The 15,158-nt window shown below is 46.4% G+C and overlaps 1 protein-coding gene across 1 annotated transcript; it reads left to right on the plus strand.

Moving 5' to 3' along the window:
• Positions 1-5,695: 5,695 nt before the first annotated feature.
• ppp1r35 (protein phosphatase 1, regulatory subunit 35) lies at positions 5,696-12,372 on the plus strand. The gene is made up of 6 exons (XM_087837349.1): positions 5,696-5,733; positions 6,743-6,977; positions 9,494-9,581; positions 11,347-11,462; positions 11,531-11,621; positions 12,049-12,372. Exons 2-6 carry the CDS (start codon positions 6,744-6,746, stop codon positions 12,351-12,353), a joined length of 834 nt encoding a protein of 277 aa, XP_087693475.1. The 5' UTR covers positions 5,696-5,733; position 6,743; the 3' UTR covers positions 12,354-12,372.
• The last annotated feature ends 2,786 nt before the right edge of the window (positions 12,373-15,158 follow it).

A 15,158-nucleotide genomic window follows, 5' to 3' on the forward strand; every position in this document is an offset into this window, starting at 1 on the left:
CATTAAATACCATCGTTTTGGTTTCAACACAGAAATATTTGACTTTGCTATTTTCTTTTTGTGTACATCAGCTGTGTTATCAAAAACCTGAATATCATTTATAGACTGTGACTGCTATAACAGTCTGTGGGTGAGAAGAGTGCTCTCAGTACTTCATCATCTATTGTCTTCCACTTTCCTTCTACAGGGTGGAGCATTTATATGGATACAGTGTAATAACATGGGAATGGTTGGTGATATTAAAGTCCTGTTTGTGGCACATTAGTATATGTGAGGGGGCAAACTCCTCAAGATGGGTGGTGACCATGGTGGCCAATTAGAAGTCAGCCATCTTGGATACAACTTTTGTTTTTTCAATAGGAAGAGGGTCATGTGACACATCAAACTTATTGGTAATGTCACAAGAAAAACAATGGTGTGCTTGGTTTCAACGTAACTTTATTCTTTCATGAGTTATTTACAAGTTTCTGACCACTTATGAAATGTGTTCAATGTGCTGCCCATTGTGTTGGATTGTCAATGCAACCCTCTTCTCCCACTCTTCACACACTGATAGCAACACCGCAGGAGAAATGCCAGCACAGGCATCCAGTATCCATAGTTTCAGGTGCTGCACATCTCATATCTTCACACCATAGACAATTGCCTTCAGATGACCCCAAAGATAAAAGTCTAAGTGTCATGGTCCTGAGTCTGCTGTCTCAGTGTTTTATGTTTCTTTATGCTTTTGTTATTCTGATTAGGTATTTCATTATTATTCGTTATTTTGTTAGGTTTCTGTTCTGTGCCTGTCCTGGTCCTCCTTCCATGTTCCCCCCCGTCTGTCCTTGATGTCATTGTGCCTGTTTATGAGTCTGCGTCTGTGTCTCTGTCTGTCTATGGTGTCATATTGTCTGTTTGTGAATCAGTCTGTTTAGTTCAGCGTCTGTGTCTGTGAGTTTCCGGTTTTATTCTGAAGGTCTCTGTCTCATGTGAGTGTATTCGGTTTACGTTTCCCCTGTCCCGTCAGCCCTGATTTCTCCCAGCTGTGTTGCCCTCCTGTCTCTCATCCCCTGATCACTGCTGTGTGTATTTAAGCCCTGTGTGTTGTCCTGCTTGTTGCCGGTTCGTCTGTGTTCCACGGTGTCCTGGCCCTCGTCCGTGTCTCTTATCAGTAGCATTATCAGCTACTGCCTGCGTTTTGGGTCCTTTCTCCCTTCAATACCACACGGCTCGCCTCGCCAGGGGGTCAGATCGGGAGACCTTGGGGCCCATTCAACTGGCCCACGACGACCAATCCACTTTCCAGGAAACTGTTCATCTAGGAATGCTCGGACCTGCACCCATAATGTGGTGGTGCACCATCTTGCTGGGAAAACTCAGGGAACGTGCCAGCTTCAGTGCATAAAGAGGGAAACACATCATCATGTAGCAATTTCAAATATCCAGTGGCCTTGAGGTTTCCATTGATGAAGAATGGACCCACTATCGTTGTACCCCATATACCACACCAAACCATCACTTTTGTTGTTCCAACAGTCTTGGAGGATCCATCCAATGTGGGTTAGTGTCAGACCAATAGCAGTGGTTTTGTTTGTTAACTTCACCATTCACATAAGTTTGCCTCATCAATGAACAAAATCTTCTGCGTGAACTGAGGGTCCTGTTCCAGTTTTTGTTTTGCCCATTCTGCAAATTCTGTGCTGATCTGGGTCATCCTCGTTGAGATGCTGCAGTAGCTGGAGTTTGTAAGGGTGCCATTTGTGAGTAGCTAATATCCGCCGAAGGGATGTTCGACTAATGCCACTCTCCAGTGACATGCGGCGAGTGCTACGCTGTGGGCTCTTGCTTTTTTTTTTTTTTTTGCCTGTCCCGTTTGGCTCTTTTGCATCAGAATTATTGTCTAAAGGCGAAGAAAGATGCCCAACGGATTTACTTTACCAAATTGACCATCCCAGCCTTGCCGTAATGGTCCATTTGATTCACCTTTAATTGTTTATTTTATTTTTTATTTTCACTTGCTAGATACGGGACAGACTTGAATGAGGAAAAGAAAAGTGAGAAAGGAAGAGGGGGAAAAACAGCGGAGAGGAAGGACGGGGATAAAGGGCAAAAAAACAAAAAACAACAAAATAAGCAGACAAAAATAAATATATCAATCATCTGGATCACCTGTTGAGAAAGAAAAAAGAAAACAAGCATTTAACAAGGGATAAACATCATCACAATGATCTATGTGAATATGACAGTAAATACTAAATATTAAACATTATTTTGCAGCACGTAAGATCGACAGCGCACAGTGTGCTTTGAGGTAGGAGCCAAAAAGGGTGTAGTTTGTGTGTGTGAGCACCGTGTGTACACCTGTGAGCATGGACGCTTGTTTTTAAAAGGTTCCTTCATGTAATGATCTGCTAGAGGGTGTGGGGGGCCACTGCCCCGTCCTCCAGGGCATGAAGCAGGTATGGAGGAGATCCAAGCTCCAGACATCCAGAGGCCCCCAGAACACAAGAGACCAAGAAGACCAACAGAGGGGCAGCTGCACCACTGTCCCAGAAAGAGCTGAGGAGAGTCCCAGATGAGGGGTCACCCAGCAGCCACGGAGCAGAAGCCAGGGGGGGTTGCAGTGACGTGCCCGTGAGCTCCGCCGGCAGCCAGCTGTGCCAGAGTGACCGAGCCCCAGGCCGAGAGGCCCCGATAAACAGCCGCCAAGGAGTGAGCTGGTGTGTACCTGGACGCCCATCCCCGGACACAAAGAACCACCAACGCACCGATGTCTGAGGGAGTCCGCCACCGGCAGGGGAAGTGGTGGGGGGAGACAGGCCTCCATACCTTAGAGGGCCTGAGATGTCCCCAGAGAGGTGGCGTCTGATACCCGACCGACATATAGACACAGACATACAGGCACACACAGATACAAACATCCATTCACACCCTCATGCTCTCGTATGCACTTACTCAACACTCAACCAACGTGGAGACAGACATAAAGAGACGCTGTACACACAATCACACTCCCCAAGTATACTCTAAGAACCAGGTCTAGGTACCCTTGCCCCTGGAGGGGGGAACTGCACCCAGACCCAGGTGGTGTTACCCTCTTCCCTGCGGTGGGGAGAAGCAGACCGCCCGACTCCGCAGCAGCAGGGAGGCCTCACACTCCAGACCCCAGTCGGACGGCCGACTCCTCCTTCTGGCCCCCCCCCGCTCCAGCAGGTCGCAGAGAACGGGGGTGTGAGAAGACTCCAAACCTCCCTCCGCCCGCTCATATGTAGTGTTGATGCATGTGTGTTCTAAGGTGCATTTAAAACCCAGGAGGGCATGGAGCTACCTGCCAGAGAGCAGCAGGTAAGCGCATAGCCCCTCCTGATAGCCCTCAATGTCTATGTGTATTTAAAATTGAGAGGTGGGCAACGACGCCAGGGGTGAGGTGTACACCCTGATGGTAATTTGGATTCCGTGTAGCGTGCCCACCCCCAAGATCCTATATGTATGTGTTATGAGAGTGTGAATAATGTGAATGTCTAAGTTGTGAGATAAAATTGAGAGGCAGCCAGAAGGGGACGGGGGGGGATGCCTCCCCTGCACCCTGGTGACACACCTTTACCCCAAGGCCCTGCATGTGTGGGTGATTGTGGTGGAGCGGGAAGAGGGAGGCAGCTGGAGATGGGGAGGGAAGGGAGGGGCAAGTGACCCCTCCCTGGGGCCAGCTCCCCCGCTGACCCCAGTAGGCACCCCCATACTCCGCAACCCGCTAGGGAAAGGGGGCCCAGGCCCATCCGGACCGGGGCAAAGTACAGCAGCGCCGCCTGGCCCCACAGGGCCCGGGACAGCCCACTTGACCCCACCACAGAGAAAACTGCACCCACCCCATCATCCACTCATCTTCTGTGGGATCTTGCTGAATGAAGCTAGGACAGCCACTGATGTTTCTTCATTACTGACAGTTTTCTTGTGTCCACATTTTGGCAAATCCAACACTGAACCAGTTTCACAAAACTTAGCAAGCAGTTTGCTAACTGTAGCATGGGAGATGGGTGGTCTCGTAGGGTGTCTTGCATTGAAATCTGCTGCAATGACCCGGTTACTGCGTTCACCAGATATCAACACAATTTCGATCCGCTCCTCACGTGTTAACCTCTTTGACATGTCAATGGCTGTGAACAAAGAGAAACTTGTAAATAACTCATGAAAGAATAAAGTTACGTTGAAACCAAGCACATCATTGTTTTTCTTGTGACATTACCAATAAGTTTGATGTGTCACATGGCCCTCTTCCTATTGGAAAAACAAAAGTTGTATCCAAGATGGCCGACTTCTAAATGGCCACCATGGTCACCACCCATCTTGAGGAGTTTGCCCCTCACATATACTAATGTGCCACAAACAGGACTTTAATATCACCAACCATTCCCATGTTATTACGCTGTATCCATATAAATGGCCCACCCTGTACTTCATGTTCACGTAGGATACAGCTGCCATGGTTAGTTCATTCAGAACTCATCACAGAGAGACTGACAACCAGTCTCATGGTTCAGAGGCTACTCAGCAGAGGATGGTTTTTCAAAGATGTGTGGGAGTGTTAACATTAAATGTTAACTTTCTCTAAAGATGGAAAAGCACATTTGGTATTTTCATTTAATATACATTTTAATTAACTAATGAAAAATCAAAGCTAACGCTGTGCCAGCTTCCAGCTTTGACTGACAGCGATCAAACCTGTTTTGCCGCTTTGCGTCTATCTGTGACTCCAGCTGCCAAACAAGCCGTCTGATGACCAATGTTCCCTCTAAGCTGCGCACGTGCGCAATTGCGCACTGCTGGCACGTCTCTGCGTGCAGAAAACCTGCGTTGTGCACAAAAAAAAATCTAACCTGAATTGAAATTAAAATAAATACGTTAACAATTCTGTTTTGCAGTGTTAGTCAGTAAGTGACTGACTGCTCCAGTATGGCATTAGAAGGATGCCACCTTATCCTATAGTCCAGCCAATGATGCGATTCGCATTCTTATATACGCAGCTAATCAACGTCGTTGACAGGCTGTGACAGCGTCCTTATGTGCCGACACCGGTGTTTTAGCAAAGCGGCTGATGTGGAGTGAAGCCACGTTAATGACAACGTGTACAACCATTGGAGATGTGAGCATATATACATATACATACATACATATATATATGTATATGTATGTATGTATATATAAAGTTGTGTTTTCAGTTCAGTTTCAGTTATTTTTACTTCCAATAGTGTTAACATACTACACAGGTCAATGACAAGATTTTTTAAATTTTCATTGTACGTGGGCTAAAGCAGTTAATTAAAAGTAGTCTAACATACATGTAAATGCTGTAATTTGATTATTTTAATAAACCATGTAACTTGGATGGATTAGATGCTGGCGTGACCACAGTGCACACTTCTGCTGTCGCTCACAGTGTCCAAGGGACCGCTCAGGGAGTTTGTGTGTTCGCTCACACACGTGAAAAATTAGAGGGAACATTGGTGATGACATCGTTCTTACAGCATCAACACAGTAGTTCAAATCAAACTTATGACAAAGGAGATCCTTGAACACAAATTAGCCTGATATGAAAATGTTTGTGCTGGTTTGATTCCAGTCTCATGGAGAGGGCGGGGCTTATGTCCTATACTGCAGCCGGACATCAGGGGGCGATAGAGACGCTTTTGGCTTTGTTTTGTCAACCGTCGAAGAAGAAGAGCGGAAGCCAGGGAGCGGAATTCAAAAGAGAAGGTGAGTTCTGTCCGTTATAAAGTTAAAACTGCGGGAGGCTGAGCAGCACAGATCCCTGCGGTGTGCAGGTAACACAAACGGCACAGTGACGCTGGGACGTAGTGGGTAGCACGTTAGCGAGTCCGTGAAATAAATCAAACAATACAAACAACCAGTCTCACGTTGCATTTGCGCAGCTGCAGAGCGGGGACAAGTCGGTAACCGGTGACACCTCGGCTGTGTCCCAATACAGCGACCGCACGCTTCGAAGTACGCGCACTTCGCGGACTACGTACGGCGGGTACTAGCAAGTACGAGAAGTGCGGAAGTGAGAGGCTTGTAAAATGGGACGGTTCAGCCTTCGCGCTGCTCAGGTTGCCTAGCAACCATGATACTAACCACGAGAAACGTTTCATACAGCTTTGTTTGACAGAAATGAAGGAGAAAAATGTTTTGTTGGTCATTCATTTTTTATGACATCACTGTGATCAGCTGAGTATCTGAGGCTGAGACCACAGGACTGTAAATCATGATAGTTGGGCTTCATTTCTGTACTGAACAGTCATTTAAGATTAGCTAGTAAATAACAATTAGCTGATGTTGTTCATGAGACTAAATCATCTCAGTTTGGTAATGTAAATATAATATGGCCAATATTAAAGTTACTATATTAATCATTATCAGTTATTACAGCAGTGAACATGAACTCTGTGTCAAACACTGAGCTTCAGTAAAGATTCAAGTTGCAGTTATTTATATTTCCTATCACCTTAAATCTTCACTCAAAGACACTCAAGTATCTGTGACAGTGTACATACAGATGTATTATATATAAGAGACAAATATTGTTCTTTTAATATGTTGGCATTACTAAATTTGGCTCAACGCTTACATATATGTGTAAAAAGCAAATGTACGAGCTGTGATATTTCATGTCTTTATAATATATTCATATGTAAAGCTGTGTGATTATAATGATCAGGGTTAAGGAGTATCTCAGACTGTGATCCACCCTGCTTTTTCCTGTCAGCATGAGTTTGTCCAGTGGCCATTCTCCTCCCCCATCTCCTCTCCCGGTCCCTCTCCCCTTCTCCTCCTCTCCCTCCCTGACGTGTTGTCCTGAACTCAACCTATCGGTCACACTCGGCCTCCCCCCTAAGACCGGCCAATCACTACCCAAGAAACTGAAACAGGGTCAGCAGAGTGAACAAGCACAGCTGAAGCACAACGCTAAAGGACAGACAGACAGGAAGAGGAACAGACAGGTAACGAGTGTGTGTGTGTGTGTGTGTGTGTGTGTGTGTGTGTGTGTGTGTGTGTGTGTCTGTCTGTGTGTGTGTGTCTGTGTGTGTGTGTGTGTGTCTGTGTGTGTGTGTGTGTGTGTGTGTGTGTGTGTGTCTGTCTGTGTGTGTGTGTCTGTCTGTGTGTGTGTGTCTGTCTGTGTGTGTGTGTGCAGTGTTGGGGAGTAACGGAATACATGTGCCGCCGTTACGTATTTAAAATACAAATTATGAGTAACTGTATTCCGTTACATTTACCGTTTAAAAATAGAGATGGCACGATACCACTTTTTTATGTCCGATACCGATATCATAAATTTGGATATCTGCCGATACCGATATGAATCCGATATAGTCTGTTTTTTTAATCAATAAAACGTTTTTTAATATCTTGCTGCATTTTGTATAAGTTTATACTCAAGTTTAAATAAATAACAACACTAAAGCTATTTGGTTATACCTGTATGTAAAAAAAATACACTGCACCCAAAATATTTCATAGTTCAGCAAAACTGATCAATCTAATAAACTTAAACCTGCTCCATCCTCCCTATTCTGGTATTTTAAAGAGTACTTAGCAGAAATATTAAGCAACCTAACTAATAGGGTTGCAAACTCCCAGCAAAAAAAAATAGGGAACCACCCCCCACCTCATGATGATTAATCGATGTAATCAAATTTAATTTGATGCAGGGGGAAAATGCACAGAAATAAATTATTTTTCAAGAATAATTAAATAGATTCAACATCTTTCTTCAACAGATTTGCAGACTGCACAGATGGTTCCTTCCCAAAGGAAAAAGTAGTATAGCTTACTAGGGTATATTAGACTTAACAGTTACTATATACAGTAATGGACTTCTATATATTTTACATCAGATTAAAACTTTGGGTGTAAGAGTCAGATAATTATTTATTAAAAGCTCGACATTTTAAATGAGAATAAGAAAGAAAAGTATGTCTTTGTGCCCCCTTTTCCCTGTTCATGCCCTATCGGCCCCCCTGGCTAAACTTTGCTAGATCCGCCCCTGCACAGTTACGTCAGCTGTAGAAAAAGATCCTGGTGTAGAAATAATATTAAATAAATTCTAACAACAGCTTATCAAGCTTAAACGTGCTGCTGTTGTTCAGCCGCTGGTTTCCTCTTTCTGGTGAAAAGTGGGCGATAAACAAAGAAGAGAGACGGACTCACGACAGAAATGCCGATCAGCTGATCATTGATCAGTTTCGCGATTGAAGTGGGAGCAGAAGAGAGAGAGAGAGAGAGGCAGTCGCTCCATATATTGGTTGTTAAGCTTAACGTGGGAATGCTTTACAAACATTCAGGGATGAACTTACACACTTGCTTTACTTCTCTCTGGGAAAACTGCTGGTTTGGTAGCACACAGCAGCTCTATCACGTGACCACACTGCTGCAACGTGCTCCGGTTATGAGCCGAGTTACACTGTGTAGCAAGTTTTGTGAGGTGCTTTTTTGATATTTAATGGATCGGATTACATTTTTTATTTCTCGCCGATATCCGATCCAGGAATTTGGGTCAGTATCAGACCGATACCGATACGTAATATCGGATCGGTCCATCTCTATTTAAAAAGGTGGTATTTAGAATACAGTTACTTTGTTGAAATAAATGGATTACACGGCGGTACTTTCCTGTTTCATATTGTGGCGGGTCAGGACTGTTTGGGTTTTGTTTGACAGCTACGTTCTGTTGTTCCAGGCAGCGTTACGGTTGCCATGGTTACAGGGTGACGCTCTCTCTCTGCGTGTTTCCTGGGTGAGAGAGCGCCTGTTGTTGTTGTTGTGCTAAGCTAACAGGCAGAATGCTACAGGTATAGCTCTAAAGAATGTAGCATCATGGGCAGTGTAGTCCGTGCTGCAGGGAGAATGGACTGCCATACCCGTTATGTGTCTGTGAGCGAGGGAGGGAGAAAAAGGAAAAGTACGAGCTGTCATCGAGCAGAAACGGGAGCTGGAAGCATGTAAATATAATAATAACCACTGCAGCCAAGAAGAGAGCCTGACGAGCCCAGCTGTAAGTAAGCTATTAAGACTCGACTGTACACCGTGTTCGTGTTTTCCTCTGAAACAATAAGTTCTGTTGGAGCAGCCTTTCAACGCCTCTCTCTGTCTCTGCTAGCAAAGTTGACCCAGACAACAAAGTAAAGCTAGTTTTCAGCTACGAGCCGACACAGAACCCACCGTATTAGCCAGAGGTCCCTTTACTACGGTTCGGAGCCGCGGACCTTCAGTAACAGTAATAAATCACAGCAATAGTACATTCATGTAGTTGTAAACAGCATGATAATATATTAAGTAATCCAAAGTATTCAGAATACGTTACTCTCATTGAGTAACGTAACGGAATACGTTACAGAATACATTTTGGGGCATGTAATCTGTAATCTGTAATCTGTAATGGACTACATTTTAAAAGTAACCTTCCCAACACTGTGTGTGTGTGTCTGTGTGTTGACATCACCTTTATGGTGTCCTGCAGGTGTGTTGTAAAGAGGCAGTCATCACAGTAACACCAGAGCCTGACATCGACTCGAGCAGTGACGCCCCATCTGAGGACTGGCTGAGAGGTGAGAGCTGCTGCTGCTGCTGTAACGGTAAAGATGCACTTGGTATGGAAGATGCCATCGTGTGCAGGGGTCTCTGGTGGAGTCACTGTGTCAAACCTTCTCGCTCAAACTCTTGACTGTGAACAAACCTGGACCCAGCCCAGCAGAAAAGATGTTTCCTGAGGCGGAGCCTGTCCCAGCTGGCGAGCGCAGGGTGTACTTTACACGGGTCCATCGCAGGGCCACACAGATTGATACAAAAATGTGTACAGAGTGTCCAGCTCTGGGCCTCGAGGGCCGCTGTCCTGCAGGTTTTAGGTCTTACCCTGGGTCAGCTGAATCAAAATGTAGTTCATTAGCAGCCTCTGGAGAACTTGCACAGATGCTGAGGAGGTCATTTAGCCGTTTGAATCAGCTGTGATGGATCAAGGACACGTCTAACACCTGCAGGACACCGGCCCTCGAGATCATTATATTTGAATGGCTATATTGTGGTGTAGCTCTTACCCCCCAGCTGTAAAAAGCTATGAGGTGTCCTCACCCTGCTGGGGAGGCAAGCCGGCGGCTGGCCTGGAAACCCAAATTTGTGAATGCAGTAACTCTGGAACAAAGCGATGTAGCATTGCCAAATAGATACCATACGTTGCACAATAAATCGAAAATTTATTATCACCGCGATATCAGCCTGCGCGATGGGCCCATCGCAAAAGACGACGTAAACTGATAATTGGGTACCTTAAAATGTTTACACACGTGCTTTAAAGAAACCCCTTTACACATTCGACCAGTCGAATAGAGCCCTTCACAGCATTAACCAATCAAATGGATTAGAGGCCCGCCTCCTACACAGGTGGGGAGCGAACAACGCTGCAGCAACGAGTCAGAGTTGTAAAGGCTGAGAGCGAGACGCATGACGAGAACGCTACTGACTATGAACTCGTGCCAAAAAAAAGTACCTCACTTATTTGGAGGTACTTTGGATTTGATAAAGACGACGTTCTCCAAACACAGGTGCTCTGCAACACTTGCCGAACACTCGTGGCAACCACCAGAGGAAACACGACTCCTCCATCATCTTCAACAACCACAGAGAACTGTTTGAAGAGTTCCAGAAAGACAGGGCTAGCTAATGTTGCTAATGTTAAGACAAAGAGCGCCGCAGTCCAACAGCCGTCTCTGTATCTGAGTTTTTCAAGTGGAACAACTTATTAGAAAACGTTGAAGCGCTACAAAGAAATAAGAGGCCATTACACAGTTTTTGACAAAGACATGATGCCTATAACTACAGTTAGCAGAGAGGGCTTCACCAGTCTGAGCATAGCTAGCGCTGAGCATAGCTAGCGCTGAGCATAGCTAGCGCTGAGCATAGCTAGCGCTGAGCATAGCTATCTCTTGACAGACCCACCACGCCACCATACACATACTTTTTTCTTCTTTTTCGAATCTTCGGATCACATGCGTGCCGGACTGTGGAGTGGGATCAGTTCGGATTTCGGATCAACCGTGATTGCACCACTAGTGGACAGGGATGCTTTTGTTCCAGCAGTTTGTGGAAGCACCGAGGCTCCGGCCTCATTCACTTATTAAAAGGTTTAAGTGTCTGCATATATTTGACCCCACAGAGCCTTATGTAAGAACTGTAGAGCTTCCTGAAATATCAACAGCTCGTTTTTGTTTTGTTGTGGAAGATGAAGTCAGTCAGTCTGCAGTACAGCTGAGTATACTTCCATGCACTGATTTAACTGGATGAATGACTCAGTCTTGTCCTGCCTGCTGCTTGTTGTAGGCGTCACACATGTGCTGGAACCTCCTGCTCCAACATCCACTCATGACCTGAGCTGTCTGGAGAGGGCGGAGCTAAACACCACCCTGGCTCTGAAGACCAGGCTTCAGTCACTGCAGGTGTGCACAGTTTTATTCAGCGGTCACTCAGCTGATTAACAGCTGCTAACGTGTCTGTTGTCCTGCAGGACGCTCAGTTTGACTCCCAGAGGGCGATCCAGCAAACACTACAGAAGTCAGAGAGCACGAAGAATCGGATTAATGCTCGAGCTACTGAAGGTAACACACAGATGTTGTCTTATTTATGGTCACAGCTGTTCTCTGTTGTGAATGGATGAAAAGCACCTCATTCATCCTGTTTGTAGACGTCTGTTGTTGCAGGTGAAAAGCTGATGAAATCTGTAATAATGATAAAGAGTCAGTCTGCAGACGCCCTCTCGACTGACCGAATTACTCTCCAGTACTTTCAGCCGTTCTCCACCACTCGAGGGGGCGTCTCCCACTTTGACCTCGAGGCCATACTCGGCCCACGTGTTTCTGTACTCTACGCCAGCCACCTGGTTATGGCGTTATAAACAAACAAAGGAGAAAAAGTGTGGAGCGTTTAATGGTCCGTGGTGTGAGTGACAGAAGTAACAGGAGGAGTTTCCAGCAGTCTGAGTTGTTACTCCCCTTTTGTTTTCTGTCCCTCTGCTCATGTCTGTAGAGGTGAACGTCTCGCGCTCCCAGGTTCTCTTCACCTCGTTGGTCAGCGTGGATGTGAAGGAGGATCAGCTGATAGCCCAGCTGCTCCAAGATAAGCTGCTGCTAGCTCCACCTCCCCAGTGCCGCGGAAGGAGGGACATCAAAGGACCCTCCTCCCTGTTTTTCATAACCTCTGACCTGCTCAGGCAAAAGCCCCTTTCACCAGAGGAGGTCCCACTCAGCCGCAAGCTCTCCACATCGGCTTGCCCCGCCCACGCGACTTTTGACCTGTACAGACGGCAGCAGTCCTGGGAGACGGCGCCCTGACGGGAGACGGCGCCCTGACGGGAGAAGGCGCCCTGACGGGAGGCGGCGCCCTGACGGGAGGCGGCGCCCTGACGGGAGGCGGCGCCCTGACGGGAGACGGCGCCCTGACGGGAGACGACCTGCCTGCCGACTGGGATAAAGATGGACGACACTGTGACGCTGGCGTTAGAGCTGAAACTGGAGGTGATGAGTGAGGGAAGGCTGGCCTGTGAGTTGGTAGGCCCGCCCGCCGTGATGCCAGAAGTGACGTCACATTTGCTTTTGTTCCACATTCTCGTGTTTCTTCTTTGTAACCTCTCATTGTGACGACATGTCCGTGAAGCTCGGGGCTTTGTGTCCTCGACGTGTTTTTCAGACGCAGCCTGAGATTTACTGGAGGAAATGCTTAGTCAACACATTGATGATCTATTTCAGGATGAAGTGGTCAAAGTGTATCTGCTGTAAATGTTTCATGTAACTATGTAAATGAAAACATTTTCCCCTGTTGGTGTCGCAGTCACACAGGACGAGACCGTACGTGTGTGTGTGTGTGAGAGTGTGGGGGGGGGGGCTCAGGTCAAAGTGATATTTTAGCATCATTTAAATAAAACCTTTAGTTGTTTGTGTTTTCTCAGCTGTTCGTCTCTATGAGCTCTGTTGTTCTGTTGTTGGTTTTCAGCTGTTGTATAAATGACGTGCGTCTCCACCATGTTTCAGGTTTTTACAGTCAACATGTCTGCCACACTTTTTCTACAATCACACACACATATATGTATGGATGGAGTTTTTACTGATTTGTTTTGAATAAATCTGCTTGTGTATTTATTCACTGTGAGGCCATCATTGATTTGTTGTTTTATTTCTGTTGTTCATTTGTGTGGTTGTGTTGAAGGAGAGGTGAAGAGAACTTTGCAGCACACAGACAAACTACAGGCGAGGCAGTCATGGTTTATAAATGCAGCAGTCTGGAGGGAGAGTCGTGGAGATGGAGCACGCCGCTCGTTCTACGTTTGGAAACTCGAGCAAAGCTTGGCTCAGATGTGAAACGCTGCAGTCATTAAGCTTCAGCTGGGCCCGGTCACTGAGCCACACCTGTGCACTTTTAGCTGTTGCACATATGAGAGATGATGTTAGTGGTACAATGAATATGTGCTGTCATCTACACCAGCGAAACTCACGTTTTCAGGCTCACACACCGTTTGTTTTGGTTTGTTTAGAAACTTCAGATAAATCATGCAGAAGTTAAATTGTTCAAAGGAATGAATATAAAGCACGATATCCACCATCAGCACCGGCTCCCTCAGTGTTCTCCTCTGCTCTTCTCCCTCTACACCAACTGCTGCACTTCCACCCACCAGTCTGTCAAGCTAATCAAGTTTGCAGATGACACCACCGTTATTGGACTCATCTCGGACGGGGATGAGTCTGCCTACAGGAGGGAGGTTGGACGTCTGGTGTCCTGGTGCAGCCACAACAACCTGGTGCTGAACGCCCAGAAGACAGTGGAGATTATTGTGGACTTCAGGAAGCACACAGCCCCCCCCATCATCCTGACTGACACCCTCATCACCTCTGTGGACTCCTTCCTTCCTGGGTACCACCATCACCCAGGACCTGAAGTGGGAGCCCACCATCACCTCCGTCATTAAGCCCAGCAGAGGATGTACTTCCCGAGGCAGCTGAAGAAATTCAACCTGCCAACACGGACGATGATGCAATTCTACACTGCAATCATCGAGCCCATCCTCACCTCCTCCATCACCGTGTGGTACGCTGGAGCCACCATCGGGGACAAACAGAGGCTGCAGCGTGTTGTGCGCTCTGCTGAGAAGGTGATTGGCTGCAGACTCCCATCTCTGCAGGACCTGTACACCTCCAGTGTCCTGGAGGTGTACAGGTCGGATCTCAGCTTCTCACCCTGGACACAGTCTGTTTGACCTGCTCAGGCAGGAGGCTCCGGTCCATTCGCACCAGAACCTCTCGCCATAAGAACAGTTTCTTCCCCTCTGCTGTTGGACTCATGAACAATAACCGTATGACTGTTCCCACCACTAACACATGACACTACGCTGTGTTCACTGCATCATGTTTGCACTAATCACCACCTGCACTCAATTCTATTCAATTCAATTCAATTTTATTTATATAGCGCCAAATCACAACAAAAGTCGCCTCAAGGCTTCATAGATACAGAGAAAACCCAACAATCATATGACCCCCTATGAGCAAGCACTTTGGCGACAGTGGGAAGGAAAAACTCCCTTTAAACAGGAAGAAACCTCCAGCAGAACCAGGCTCAGGGAGGGGCGGGGCCATCTGCTGTGATTGGTTGGGGTGAGAGAAGGAAGACAGGATAAAGACATGCTGTGGAAGAGAGACAGAGATTAATAACAGATATGATTCAATGCAGAGAGGTCTGTTAACACATAGTGAGTGAGAAAGGTGACTGGAAAGGAAAAACTCAATGCATCATGGGAATCCCCCGGCAGCCTACATCTATTGCAGCATAACTAAGGGAGGATTCAGGGTCACCTGGTCCAGCCCTAACTATATGCTTTAGCAAAAAGGAAAGTTTTAAGCCTAATCTTAAAAGTAGAGATAGTGACTGTCTCCTGAATCCAAACTGGAAGCTGGTTCCACAGAAGAGGGGCCTGAAAACTGAAGGCTCTCCCTCCCATTCTACTTTTAAATACTCTAGGAACAACAAGTAGGCCTGCAGAGCGGGAGCGAAGTGCTCTAATAGGGTGATATGGTACTACAAGGTCATTAAGATAAGATGGGGCCTGATTATTTAAGACCTTGTATGTGAGGAGCAGGATTTTGAAT

This window comes from Neolamprologus brichardi, unplaced genomic scaffold (assembly GCF_056152115.1).
Source record: "Neolamprologus brichardi isolate AB-2024 unplaced genomic scaffold, ASM5615211v1 NODE_ptg000031l+_length_7269946_cov_1, whole genome shotgun sequence".
Taxonomy (NCBI): Eukaryota; Metazoa; Chordata; class Actinopteri; order Cichliformes; family Cichlidae; genus Neolamprologus; species Neolamprologus brichardi.